This window comes from Salvelinus alpinus, chromosome 19, assembly GCF_045679555.1.
Source record: "Salvelinus alpinus chromosome 19, SLU_Salpinus.1, whole genome shotgun sequence".
NCBI classification, from domain to species: Eukaryota; Metazoa; Chordata; class Actinopteri; order Salmoniformes; family Salmonidae; genus Salvelinus; species Salvelinus alpinus.
This window is the reverse complement of record NC_092104.1, coordinates 5,732,388-5,747,167: the sequence shown is the minus strand read 5'-3', so window position 1 is coordinate 5,747,167 and position 14,780 is coordinate 5,732,388. Positions and strand designations below refer to the sequence as shown.

At 48.8% G+C, this 14,780-nt stretch overlaps 1 protein-coding gene across 1 annotated transcript in view; it reads right to left on the bottom strand.

Annotated features, from left to right (window-relative positions):
- Positions 1-3,861: 3,861 nt before the first annotated feature.
- LOC139544913 (bifunctional methylenetetrahydrofolate dehydrogenase/cyclohydrolase 2, mitochondrial-like) overlaps positions 3,862-14,780 on the bottom strand; it is a 32,418-nt gene continuing 21,499 nt past the window's right edge. The window contains exons 5-8 of the mRNA XM_071352113.1: positions 14,454-14,561; positions 8,564-8,656; positions 5,673-5,798; positions 3,862-4,343 (exon numbers count right to left, since the gene is read on the bottom strand). Of these exons, the coding sequence (XP_071208214.1) occupies positions 4,228-4,343; positions 5,673-5,798; positions 8,564-8,656; positions 14,454-14,561 (443 nt within the window). The 3' untranslated portion in view covers positions 3,862-4,227. The remainder of the gene's footprint in view (positions 4,344-5,672; positions 5,799-8,563; positions 8,657-14,453; positions 14,562-14,780) is intronic.

Genomic DNA, 14,780 nt, shown 5'->3' with positions numbered 1-14,780 from the left:
CTAGGTATGTCTATGTTGAGTGAATGTTCTAGGTATGTCTATGGTTGCCTGAGTGGTTCTCAATCAGAGACAGATGTCTTTCGTTTGTCTCTGATTGGGAGCCATATTTTAGGCAGCCATGGGCATCATGTTTTTGTTGGGTCATTGTCTAGGTCTGTGTCTGTGTCTAGGTTGCATGTTTGCATTTTGTTCGGTTGTGGCTTCACGGTCGTCTATTTTGTTGTTTTGCTTCGTTTGGTCATCTCCTTAATAAAGAGAAGATGTATTCTTTACACGCTGCGCCTTGGTCCTCTCTCTCTCCCATGGTCGATCGTGACACAAACTTTGGCATAAAGGGACGACAAGCGGATAAAAGGCAATCCGAAATTTCGATTAAGACAATATAACTATTTGTTCAGCACTTTTGAAATGTACAGCGACAGAATTCAGAACATGGGCCATTCTTACAGTGTGCTCCCTCTACACCAAGTCAGAACCGTAAGACAAATAAAGGGGGCATAAAAGCAGACAATGAAAGCTCTTACAATATTCAATGATTACATTTCTCTAAAACCGGCTATAGGCTACATGTGCACCACCAAGTCAGAACAGTTGGCAAAATTAAAAAGGGACAAAATATTAGGGTGAGGCACACAGGCTACTAACAGCTTACTACACAACATACACTTAGTATTACTTTCTTAGCTACAGTATACACATCTCCCTGGCATATTACATAATTTATGCAGCAGCATACAAGACATTTTTGGACTCACCTTGTTGTGCTGTGCTCACTTGAACAGGAAGGTGGCGCTGTGGGCCTTCGTGGGCAAATTTTGTCATCAAAGTATGGAATTCTCTTGATTTATGGTGCTTTAAAGACAACTGGAAACTAAAAAAAAACAAGGTAGAATCATGATGATGTCAGTGATCTTCAGGTCGGAGCTCTAGAAAGAGGCCCGAGTTCGCGACCATTCAAAACCTATTTTCCCAGTCAGAGGTAGTTTTTAGCGAGTTCCCAGTTGTCTTGAACTCACTGAAGTCAGATTTCCCAGTTCTGAGTTTCCAGTTGTTTTGAGCACGGGAGAAGTCATGCTGGATTGACAGCATGGCCAATGTTGAATGTTTATCCTTTTAAGCTTGGAAAAGAGACCCTTAAACCCAGACTTGGAACCACAAACCCACTCCACTGAATAGCAGGCTTGTGATTGCTTTGCAATGCTTGCAGTTAACCACAAATTCCATCCAAACTACTCATTGTTGAATTTGCGATTTCCAACTTCTTGTGTAATGTTTATGTCCAATGGCTGATGAGCACCAATATGTTTTATCTATAATTTATCTTCATTTATTCTCTTCATATGACAAAGGATTAAAACGTATTTGCCAGTAGATTGTCGACTTGATTCATGATAATGACAGCTAGCTTGCTAAGATTTTGAGAGTATGATGTTGACATGATCAGTCCAATCAAAGCTACTGTAGATATGTGATTTCACGTCCTTTTATCTGTGGCCAATGACCTTGAGCCTTCTTGGATGGGCACTTCACTTCTTCGAATTTTCGAGCTCTACTCTTAGATTTGGCAGTGATGTAGTGTCCCCATGAGTGACAGAACACTGAGCCAATCATGGCGCAACTAGAGAACATTACCCAATCACGACGCAACTACAGAACATGACCAACCCCTACGCTCCATATTTTCACCACAGGAAGCACTGAGCTATGCTGAAACACCTGCATTTTTGGAGCTGCTTTACTCAAGAAAGCAAAAAATACCAAGTTTGTATGCAGCTTTATTAACTCAATTATATATATATATAATTGTTATTTTTTACATTGTTTGGCAACTGATATGTCACATGTATTAATGTCAAAATAACATGCAAATGTGGGTCGCCACTGGTTGCTTTGTTAACATGACAGCTAATTTTTTATCTGATTGAACGCCATTTATGTTACTCTTTTTGACCGGAGAAAGCTGTCATACATTTGATCTCCAGCCTGTAGGCTACAGAGAAGGCCACATGCTAGTTCTATCATATCCAATATCTGTTACATGGTTTATGTTAGATTATTTTTTGGACTGAAAATTGTTGGCGCTGCGAATGGACAAGAAACATATTTTTGCGCCCCTGCCCTTGACAAAGTGGGCACTGCTTATCAAAGGGCGGCAACAACGCTCACCTAAAAAGCTCGTATACCACTGGTTGAGAGAAATTATTGTTTTTCAGCAGAATTATGGGAGGTTTTGTGTGTTGTTGTGGGAGGTGCGTCTTGGTCAGTTTAGCTAAGAAAATGCCGCCCTTGTCCTGCTTAATGAGCAGCCTATAGCATATCATAATTACATCAATACATTAATTATAACAAACTCTGAGCAACACTAAATAAAGTTTAAGCGTACCAGAGAGTCTGCTGTGACGTTTTTGTTAAGCATTTATTACAGCAAAGACTAAAAACAGTGGCGTTCACTCGTGAATGTAATTTCAGGAAATTGAACGAATGAATTATTGATTGATACAGTAGCCTATAGAAGTATTTAAATATAGGCCTAAGTAAGTTACGGTATTAAAGACTAAACAAGATGTGCTCGATGGTGGTTAAACAAGGCTGCTATACTCAGCCTACTAATGACAATGACGTTACTTATGATCATAATAATAACAAGAAGAAGATCAAGAAAAAGGAGCGTTATTATTATTATAAATATATAATTTCCCGACAATTTGGAACAATGTAAACACTAAATAAATTATACCTAATATCAGAGGCTGTTCTAACTAACAAAATAGTGTAAAGCAAAGATTTTTTTAAATTGTTTAAAGAAAACGAATTTGTGAAATTGTTTACTTGACATGTTGCATATGAGGCTTGGTGCTCACGGAATCAGTAACAAACACTCAAACAGGCAACAGACGCAGGATCTGTTTTATTTCTGTAGATATATTGATGATTTATAAAGCCAGGCACATTTAATAGTTAGGCTATTAATTTATAGACCTAATTAAGTTCGGGGTTTCCTCCCTCCTCACTTTTCTTAGAAAACTAAGGCAAGGGCTGTTTTCTCATCTCCTCGTTCTGCTGCTGCCTCTGCGCCATTGTTCTCAACAACAATATGCTGGTTAACTTTGCTATTATGCACATAGCAACTTGGTCTAGGAAAAGGCGCGCAAATTCAACAGCGCACTGATGTGTTTCAGAACCGCGGTCAGCGACCACTATCCAAACACGGAGAATGCGTATTTGTTACAAAATAATAACATTTTTATTGGTGTTGCACCATTGTCCATCTAATATAATATAACCATATACAATTACAGCAGCCCAGGGCCTCCACAATGGATTAATCCACTCAGCCTGAATCAGACAGATGTCTTGTACACGTGATATATAAATATATATTTTTTGCTCCTGCTCCACTAAAGAAACCCAGAGAGTAACCCAGAGATTAACCCAGAGAGTAACACAGAGTAACGCTGAGAGTAACACGGAGTAACACTGAGAGTAACAGAGAGTAACACTGAGAGTAACACAGAGTAACACTGAGAGTAACATAGAGTAACACTGAGAGTAACAGAGAGTAACACTGAGAGTAACACGGAGTAACACTGAGTAACACTGAGAGTAACGGAGAGTAACACTGAGAGTAACAGAGAGTAACGCTGAGAGTAACAGAGAGTAACACAGAGTAACGCTGAGAGTAACAGAGAGTAACACTGAGAGTAACGCTGAGAGTAACAGAGAGTAACACTGAGAGTAACGCTGAGAGTAACAGAGAGTAACACAGAGTAACGCTGAGAGTAACACAGAGTAACAGAGAGTAACACAGAGTAACACTGAGATTATAAATACTCCATAGTGTGAGGGTGGGTCCAGTCAGAGTCACCAGGTTAGAGAGTTTTATTATTTGTTTTGTTCTTCCAGTTGAACCAGCCGTAATATTATTCAGTAACGTTAAACACTAAACGGCTTCGGTAGAAAAAAACACACATTTAAAAACTCTCAAATAAGAGCTTCAAAATAAATAACTTAAATAACTCGAATGAAAAAACAACAACACATGAAATAAAGCAACCAACACCCCATGGATGTACGGAGTGTGTTAACGTGCTTGGTATGGCTCTGCTTGGAGTGTGTGTTTCAGTGTGTGTGTGTGTTTCAGCATCTGTTTCATTGTGTGTGAGTTTTAGTGTGTGTGTGTGTGTGTGTGTGTGTGTGTGTGTGTGTGTGTGTGTGTGTGTGTGTGTTTCAGTGTGTCAGTGCGTATCTGGCAGCAGCAACAGTATTCTTCATCAGCATTGCGACCGTCATAGGCCCCACCCCTCCAGGAACTGGCGTGATAAACCCCGCCTTCTCCTTCACCCCTACAGAGACACAAAGCAAAAAACAACCTGTGTTATCCCCTGCTGAACTAAAGCCTAACTAACTCACCCCCCTGTTCAGAGACACAGAGGGAAAACAAGCTGTGTTATCCCCTGCTGAACTAAAGCCTAACTAACTCACCCCCCTGTTCAGAGACACAGAGGGAAAACAAGCTGTGTTATCCCCTGCTGAACTAAAGCCTAACTAACTCACCCCCCTGTTCAGAGACACAGAGGGAAAACAAGCCTGTGAGTTTGAACCTGGGTCATGCCATAATACCGTCTTAGCTCCTGAGCTAAATCCTCCTGACCTAAAGCCTCCTGAGCTAAAGCCTCCTGAGCTAAAGCCTCCTGAGCTAAAGCCATTTAACTAGGTGAGTTAACGCATCTATCATTCAGGTCTCTGACAAGGTCACAGTTCATTCCAAAAGTATTCAGACCCCTTGACTTTTTCCACATTTTGTTACATTACAGCCTTATTATAAAATTGATTAAATTGTTTTTTATCTACACACAATAGCCCATAATGACAAAGCAAAAACATGCTTTTAGAAATTTGAACAATGTTAATGTTAGGCATTAGGGTTAGCAGTGTGGTTAAAGTTAGATTTAAAATCAGATTTCATGACTTTGTGGCAGTGCCAGCTAATGACCTCTCTGCAGAGCTGCCTCCAGAACAACATTCATGACAATAAACGCTAACCTGCTCTATTTTTTATTTATTTAACCTTTATTTAACTAGGCCAAGTCAGTTAAGAACAAATTCTTATTTACAATGACGGCCTAGGAACAGTGGGTTAACTGCCTTTTTCAGGGGCAGAACGACAGATGTTTACCTTGTCAGCTCGGGGAATCGATCTAACAACCTTTCGGTTACCGGCTCAATGCTCTAACCACTAGGCTACCTACTGGTTACTAGTCCAATGCTCTAACCACTAGGCTACCTGCTGGTTACTAGTCCAACACTCTAACCACTAGGCTACCTGCTGGTTACTAGTCCAATTCTCTAACCACTAGGCTACCTGCTGGTTACTAGTCCAACACTCTAACCACTAGGCTACCTGCTGGTTACTAGTCCAATTCTCTAACCACTAGGCTACCTGCTGGTTACTAGTCCAACACTCTAACCACTAGGCTACCTGCTGGTTACTGGTCCAACGCTCTAACCACTAGGCTACCTGCTGGTTACTAGTCCAACACTCTAACCACTAGGCTACCTGCTGGTTACTAGTCCAACACTCTAACCACTAGGCTACCTGCTGGTTACTAGTCCAATACTCTAACCACTAGGCTACCTGCCGCCCCGAAAGTGGTTTAAATCCAGTTATGTACCTTCAAAGTCCACGTCTCCCACCAGTCGTAGTTTTCCTGTGGTCCGGTCCTGTACACGGTTAATACCCACGTCGATGACCGCTGCCCCCTCCTTCACCATGTCTACTGTGATCAGCCCAGGCACACCTAGAGGACACACACACAGGAAATGAACACACACACACACACACACACACACACACACGAAAGTCGCTAACCGCAACATGTACAGCTAATATTAAACGTCGATCCTCAAACACACACTAGTTCTCTGTGGACATGACACTGGTTGGCATGGCAATCATCAGGCTTACTTCAGTCGTTTTTATCATGTTCACCTGCAGTAATGTTACAGACAAGTGAGAAGGGAAGGAGAGAGTGAGAGAGATGAAGAATGCAAAAATCTAAGAAAGAAATTGAGAAACCTAACCAACCAAAAACAGAGACCCAGAAAACCTGAGCCTACGCCTTCACTATGGTGAATCACTAAAACAATATAGAAATACACTACGGAAAAAGAAGGAACAGCACGTCAGAATTCAGCTCAATGTAATTGAAGAAGCCATAGACTCTAACCACTTCTGGGAAAACACAAAAAAACCAACACAAAGAATTATCTATCCAAAATGGAGATGTATGGGTAAACCACTTCTCCAATCTTTTTGGCTCTATAACAAAGAATAAAGAGCAAAAACATATACAGGATCAAATACAAATCTTAGAATCAACTATTAAAGACACCAGATTCTCCAATTACATTGAATGAGTTACAGGACAAAATAAAAACCCTCCAACCCAAAAAGGCCTGTGGTGTTGATGGTATCCTAAATTAAATTATAAAATATACAGACCACAAATTCCAATTGGCTATACTTAAACTTTTTAACATCATCCTTAGCTCTGGCATCTTCTCCAATATTTGGAACCAAGGACTGATCACCCCAATCCACAAAAGTGGAGACATATTTTACCCCAAGAATTACCGTAAGATATGTCAACAGCAACCTTGAGAAAATCCTCTGCATTATCATTAACAGCAGACTCGTACATTTCCTCAGTGAACACAATGTACTGAGCAAATGTCAAATTGGCTTTTTGCCAAATGATCATACAACAGACCACGTATTCACCCTGCACACCCTAATTGACAAACACAAAGGCAAAGTCTTCTCATGCTTTGTTGATTTAAAAAAAATCCTTCGACTCAATTTGCATGAGGGTCTGCCCTACAAATTGATGGAAAGTGGTGTTGGGGGAAAAACATACAACATTATAAAATCCATGTACACAAACAACAACTGTGCGGTTAAAATAGGCAAAAAGCACACACATTTCTTCCCACAGGGCCGTGGGGTGAGACAGGGATGCAGCTTAAGCCCCACCCTCTTCAACATACTGTATATATCAACTAATTGGCGAAGGCACTAGAACAGTCTGCAGCACCCGGCCTCACCCTACTAGAATTTGAAGTCAAATGTTCTACTGTTTGCCGATGATCTGGTGCTTCTGTCACCAACCAAGGAGGGCCTACAGCAGCACCTAGATCTTCTGCACAGATTCTGTCAGACTTGGGCCCTGACAGTAAATCTCAGTAAGGCCAAAATAATGGTGCTCCAAAAAAAGGTCCAGTCGCCAGGACCACAAATACAAATTCCATCTAGACACTGTTGCCCTAGAGCACACAAAAAACAATACATACCTCAGCCTAAACATCAGCTGCACAAGTAACTTCCACAAAGCTGTGAACGATCTGAGAGACAAGGCAAGAAGGGTCTTCTATGCCATCAAAAGGAACATAAAATTCAACATACCAATTAGGATCTGGCTAAAAATACTTGAATCTGTTATAGAACCCATTGCCCCTTGTGAGGTCTGGGGTCCGCTCACCAACCAAGAACTCACAAAATGGGACAAACACCAAATTGAGACTCTGCATGCAGAATTCTGCAAAAATATCCTCTGTGTACAACGTAGAACACCAAATAATACATGCAGAGCAGAATTAGGCCGATACCCGCTAATTATCAAAATCCAGAAAAGAGCCATTTAATTCTAGTAGGATGAGTCCCCTAAGCAAACTGGCCCTGGGACTCTGTTCACAAACACAAACAGACCCCACAGAGCCCCAGGACAGCAACACAATTAGACCCAACCAAATCACGAGAAAACAAAAAGATAATTACTTCACACATTGGAAAGAATTAACAAAAAAACAGAGCAAACTAGAATGCTATTTGGCCCTAAACAGAGAGTACACAGTGGCAGAATACCTGACCCCTGTGACTGACCTAAACTTAAGGAAAGCTTTGACTATGTACAGACTCAGTGAGCCTTGCTATTGAGAAAGGCCGCCGTAGGCAGACCTGGCTCTCAAAAGAAGACAGGCTATGTGCACACTGCCCACAAAATGAGTTGGAAACTGAGCTGCACTTCTTTACCTCCTGCCAAATGTATGACCATATTAGAGACAGATATTTCCCTAAGATTACACAGACCCACAAAGAATTCGAAAACAAACCTGATTTTGATAAACTCCCATATCTACTGGGTGAAATACCACATTGTGTCATCACTGCAGCAAGATTTGTGACCCGTTGCCACAAGAAAAGGGCAACCAGTGAAGAACAAACACCATCGTAAATACAACCCATATTTATGTTGATTTATTTTCCCTTTTGTACTTTAACCAGTTGCACATCGTTACAACACTGTATATATACATAATATGACATTTGTAATGTCTTTATTCTTTTGGAACTTCTGTGAGTGTAATGTTTACTGTTCATTTTTATTGTTTATTTCACTTTTGTATATTATCTAGTTCACTTGCTTTGGCGATGTTAACATATGTTTCCCATGACAATAAAGCCCCTTGAATTGAAAGAGAGAAAGAGAGAGAGGTGGGGGGGTACCTGCAGCTGCGATGACGATGTCCGCCAGACGGGTCAGTTCCTTCAGCTGCTCTCTGGGGGTGCACCTGTGGGCGATGGTTACCGTGGCATCACCTAGGAGGAGAGGAGAGGGTTTAGGATGTCTGTCTGTGTCTGTCTGTCAGTCTGTCTGTCTGTCTGTCAGTATGCCTGCCTGTCAGTCTGTCTGCCAGTCTGCCTGTCTCTGACATCATAGGATTGAGAATATATAGAAGGAATCCGTCTATTTTTCAGTGGGTTTATTTTTCAGTTTATAAAGACTCCATCAAGTTTGTTTTTGTTTGATACACTAAATAACAAAGAAAACAGGTCTATTAACATTATGGACTGGAGTGTCATCAACTCATTTCTCTGGTGAACTAACCTCTTACTCCTCTGGTGAACTAACCTCTTACTCCTCTGGTGAACTAACCTCTTCCTCCTCTGGTGAACTAACCTCTTACTCCTCTGGTGAACTAACCTCTTACTCCTCTGGTGAACTAACCTCTTACTCCTCTGGTGAACTAACCTCTTACTCCTCTGGTGAACTAACCTCTTACTCCTCTGGTGAACTAACCTCTTACTCCTCTGGTGAACTAACCTCTTCCTCTGTTGTGATGACCGTATATTTCTCTAAGTTACTCTATAAAGCCCCATTGGCTCTAGTAGGCCCAACCTCACCCTGGACCTATCATAGGCACCTTGCCCCAGGCCTGCCAACCTCACCCTGGACCTATCCTAGACACCTTTCCCCAGGCCTGCCAACCTCACCCTGGATCTATCCTAGGCACCTTGCCCCAGGCCTGCCAACCTCACCCTGGATCTATCCTAGGCACCTTGCCCCATGCCAGCCAACCTCACCCTGGATCTATCCTAGACACCTTGCCCCAGGCCAGCCAACCTCACCCTGGACCTATCCTAGACACCTTGCCCCAGGCCAGCCAACCTCACCCTGGACCTATCCTAGACACCTTGCCCCAGGCCAGCCAACCTCACCCTGGACCTATCCTAGACACCTTGCCCCAGGCCAGCCAACCTCACCCTGGACCTATCCTAGGCACCTTGCCCCAGGCCAGCCAACCTCACCCTGGATCTATCCTAGACACCTTGCCCCAGGCCAGCCAACCTCACCCTGGACCTATCCTAGACACCTTGCCCCAGGCCAGCCAACCTCACCCTGGATCTATCCTAGACACCTTGCCCCAGGCCAGCCAACCTCACCCTGGACCTATCCTAGACACCTTGCCCCAGGCCAGCCAACCTCACCCTGGATCTATCCTAGGCACCTTGCCCCAGGCCTGCCAACCTCACCCTGGATCTATCCTAGACACCTTGCCCCAGGCCTGCCAACCTCACCCTGGATCTATCCTAGGCACCTTGCCCCATGCCAGCCAACCTCACCCTGGATCTATCCTAGGCACCTTGCCCCAGGCCAGCCAACCTCACCCTGGACCTATCCTAGGCACCTTGCCCCAGGCCTGCCAACCTCACCCTGGATCTATCCTAGGTACCTTGCCCCAGGCCTGCCAACCTCACCCTGGATCTATCCTAGGTACCTTGACCTAGGCCAGGCATTCCAGAGCAGGGTGGGATCAACAACAAAGCCAAGTCCCAGAACGGGTGTGTGTGTGTCGTGTGTGAGGGAATAAAATCTTACAAAGGCCAGGAATGAGAGACAAGACCCGGCATGGTAAACGGCTTGATTGACACCTGATGTGGTGCGGGTGTGCGTTGTGTGTGAGTGTATATACATGTGAGAGAGGGAGTGTGTGTGTGTGTGTGTGTGTGAGAGGGTGTGTGTGTGTGTGTGAGAGGGTGTGTGTGTGTGTGTGTGTGTGTGTGTGTGTGTGTGTGTGTGTGTGTGAGGGTGTGTGTGTGTGTGTGTGTGTGTGTGAGAGAGAGAGGGAGGGAGTGTGTGTGAGAGGGTGTGTGTGTGTGTGTGTGTGTGTGTGTGTGTGTGTGTGTGAGAGAGAGAGGGAGGGAGTGTGTGTGAGAGAGAGCGAGAGAGAGAGAGGGAGTGTGTGTAAGAGAGAGAGGAGTGTGTGTGAGAGAGAGAGGAGTGTGTGTGCAACTTGTTGAGGAGTCAAAATTAAAGTAAGTTTCTGTCAAAACTAGTAGAAGCAGGTTCACAGTTGATAGAAATTCCTCAAGCCTGTGTGTGTGTGTGTGTGTGTGTGTGTGTGTGTGTGTGTGTGTGTGTGTGTGTGTGTGTGTGTGTGTGTGTGTGTACAACAATGATGCTTTCAGTTCTTTGGGTTGTTTCATTTAACAGCTGTCCTAACACAATGTTGCCTCATCACCAGCATGGTGCACCATTCCACTTCCCTCAGCCACTTCTTTCTACGACCATATATGGGACGATAGGTAGCCCCCCCCCCTCTCCTCCACCCTCCCCTCTCGCTCTCCTCCACCCTGCCCTCTCTCTCCTCCCCCCTCCCTCTCTCTCCCCCTCCCCCCCCCTCTCTCTCCTCCACCCTGCCCTCTCTCTCCTCCACCCTGCCTTCTCTCTCCCCCTCCCTCCTCCCTCTCTCTCCTCCACCCTGCCTCTCTCTCCTCCCCCCTCCCTCTCTCTCCTCCACCCTGCCCTCTCTCTCCTCCACCCTGCCCTCTCTCTCCTCCCCCTCTCTCTCTCTCCTCCTCCCTCCCTCTCTCTCCTCCACCCTGCCCTCTCTCTCCTCCCCCCTCCCTGTCTCCCCCTCCCCCCTCCCTCTCTCTCCTCCCCCCTCCCTCTCTCCCCCTCCCCCCTCCCTCTCTCTCCTCCCCCCTCCCTCTCTCTCTTCCACCCTGCCCTCTCTCCTCCCCCCTCCCTCTCTCTCCTCCCCCCTCCCTCTCTCTCCTCCACCCTGCCCTCTCTCTCCTCCCCCCTCTCTCTCTCTCCTCCCCCCTCCCTCTCTCTCCTCCCCCCTCCCTCTCTCTCCTCCCCCCTCCCTCCCTCTCCTCCCCCCTCCCTCTCTCTCCTCCCCCCTCTCTCTCTCTCCTCCCCCCTCCCTCTCTCTCCTCCCCCCTCCCTCTCTCTCCTCCACCCTGCCCTCTCTCTCCCCCTCCCCCTCTCTCTCTCTCCTCCCCCCCTCTCTCTCTCCTCCCCCCTGCCCTCTCTCTCCTCCCCCCTCCCTCTCTCTCCTCCCCCCTCTCTCTCTCTCCTCCCCCCTCCCTCTCTCTCCTCCCCCCTCCCTCTCTCTCCTCCACCCTGCCCTCTCTCCCCCTCCCCCTCTCTCTCTCCTCCACCCTCCCTCTCTCCTCCACCTTGCCCTCTCTCTCCTCCCCCCTCCCTCTCTCTCCTCCCCCTCCCTCTCTCTCCTCCACCCTGCCCTCTCCCCCCCCCCTCTCTCCTCCACCCTGCCCTCTCTCTCCTCCCCCCTCTCTCTCTCTCCTCCCCCCTCCCCCTCCCTCTCTCTCCTCCACCCTGCCCTCTCTCCTCCACCCTGCCCTCTCTCTCCTCCCCCCTCCCTCTCTCTCCTCCCCCCTCCCTCTCTCTCCTCCACCCTGCCCTCTCTCTCCCCCTCCCCCTCTCTCCTCCCCCCCTCTCTCTCTCCTCCCCCCTGCCCTCTCCCCCTCTCCCCCCCCCTCTCTCTCCTCCACCCTGCCCTCTCTCTCCTCCCCCCTCCCTCCCTCTCTCTCCTCCCCCCTCCCTCTCTCTCCTCCCCCCTCCCTCTCTCTCCTCCCCCCTCCCTCTCTCCCCCTCCCCCCTCCCTCTCTCCCCCTCCCCCCTCCCTCTCTCTCCTCCCCCCTCCCTCTCTCTCCTCCACCCTGCCCTCTCTCCTCCCCCCTCCCTCTCTCTCCTCCACCCTGCCCTCTCCCCCCCCCCTCTCTCCCCCCCTCTCTCTCTCTCCTCCCCCCTCCCTCTCTCTCCTCCCCCCACCCTGCCCTCTCTCTCCTCCCCCCTCCCTCTCTCTCCTCCACCCTGCCCTCTCTCCCCCTCCCCCCTCCCTCTCTCCTCCCCCCTCCCTCTCTCTCCTCCACCCTGCCCTCTCTCTCCTCCCCCCTCCCTCTCTCTCCTCCACCCTGCCCTCTCCCCCCCTCCCTCTCCCCCCCCCTCTCTCTCCTCCACCCTCCCTCTCTCTCCTCCACCCTGCCCTCTCTCCCCCCCCTCTCTCCTCCCCCTCTCTCTCTCTCCTCCACCCTGCCCTCTCCCCCCCCCTCCCCCTCTCTCCCCCCCCTCTCTCTCTCTCCTCCCCCCTCCCTCTCTCTCCTCCACCCTGCCCTCCCCCCCCCTCTCTCCTCCCCCTCCCTCTCTCTCCTCCACCCTGCCCACTCCCCCCCCCCCTCTCTCCCCCCCCCTCCCCCTCTCTCCCCCCTCTCTCTCTCTCCTCCCCCCTCCCTCTCTCTCCTCCCCCCACCCTGCCCTCTCTCTCCTCCCCCTCCCTCTCTCTCCTCCACCCTGCCCTCTCTCTCCTCCCCCCTCCCTCTCTCTCCTCCACCCTGCCCTCTCTCCCCCTCCCCCCTCCCTCTCTCTCCTCCCCCCTCCCTCTCTCTCCTCCCCCCTCCCTCTCTCTCCTCCACCCTGCCCTCTCTCTCCTCCACCCTCCCTCTCTCTCCTCCACCTTGCCCTCTCTCCCCCCCTCTCTCCTCCCCCCTCCCTCTCTCTCCTCCACCCTGCCCTCTCTCCCCCCCCTCTCTCTCCTCCACCCTCCCTCTCTCTCCTCCACCCTGCCCTCTCTTCCCCCCCCCCTCCCCTCTCTCTCCTCCACCCTCCCTCTCTCTCCTCCACCCTCCCTCTCTCTCCTCCACCCTGCCCTCTCCCCCCCCCTCTCTCCCCCCCACACCTCTCTCTCCTCCACCCTCCCTCTCTCTCCTCCACCCTGCCCTCTCTCTCCTCCCCCCTCCCTCTCTCTCCTCCACCCTGCCCTCTCCCCCCCCCCTCTCTCCCCCCCCTCTCTCTCCTCCACCCTCCCTCTCCCCCTCCACCCTCCCTCTCTCTCCTCCACCCTGCCCTCTCTCTCCTCCACCCCCCCCTCTCTCTCCTCCACCCTCCCTCTCTCTCCTCCACCCTGCCCTCTCTCTCCTCCACCCTGCCCTCTCTCTCCCCCTCCCCCCTCCCTCTCTCTCTCTCTCCTCTACCCTCTCTCTCCTCCACTCTCCCCCATCTCTCTCTCCCCCTCCCTCTCTCTCCTCCACTCTCCCCTATCTCTCTCTCCCCCTCCCCCCTCCCTCTCTCTCCCCCTCCCCCCTCCCTCTCTCTCCTCCACCCTGCCCTCTCTCTCCTCCACTCTCCCCTATCTCTCTCTCCCCCTCCCCCCTCCCTCTCTCTCCTCCACTCTCCCCTATCTCTCTCTCCCCCTCCCCCTCTCTCTCCCCCTCCCTCTCTCTCCTCCACTCTCCCCTATCTCTCTCTCCCCCTCCCCCCTCCCTCTCTCTCCCCCTCCCCCCTCCCTCTCTCTCCTCCACTCTCCCCTATCTCTCTCTCCCCCTCCCCCCTGCCCTCGCTCTCCTCCACCCTGCCCTCTCTCTCCTCCACCCTGCCCTCGCTCTCCTCCACCCTCACCTATCTCTCTCTCTACCCTCCCCTCTCTCCCCTCCACCCTCACCTCTACCCTCGCCTCTCTCTCCTCCACTCTCCCCTATCTCTCTCACTCCTCCACCCTCCTTACTTCTTCTCTTCCAAGAATGTGTACCAGCGTTGCGACAGTTCTTGTTTGAACAATAGGTGCAGAGATATTTATTTTATTAATTTATTTTATTAATCATTTCCTTCCCTTGAAGCCCTTTTGTAATAAACAGCTTCATAATGGAGAAAACCGCGGTGGTGCAACATCAATGTACGTACGCAAAACACTCCAAGGCGGGGTACATTAAATATACTGTTCCTTGCAAATTAGCCATATTACAGTCTTACACACACACACACACACACACACACACACACACACACACACACACACACACAGTGTCGTACCTCCAGGGCGTTGGTGGTTGCGGTCTGTGTGAAGCAACATGGCGATGGGCAAGCCTACATTCTTAGAGCGTCCCGCCACCAACACGTTCTTCCCCACTGTCTCGATACCTGCACACACAGACATGTCAATCACCGGCATATTTTCCTTACAGTCTCTATACCTAGACACAAAGTTCATTTTAAGTGAGTATCCTATTCCTATTCATACATTTAATTTTTTTCATTCAATCCCTAACTGGCTTCAAAAAACAGAGCTAGCAAAGTATTTTTCTATCATTTTAAAAGTGAATAAAAACATACAAACATTTCGCTACACCCGTAATAACA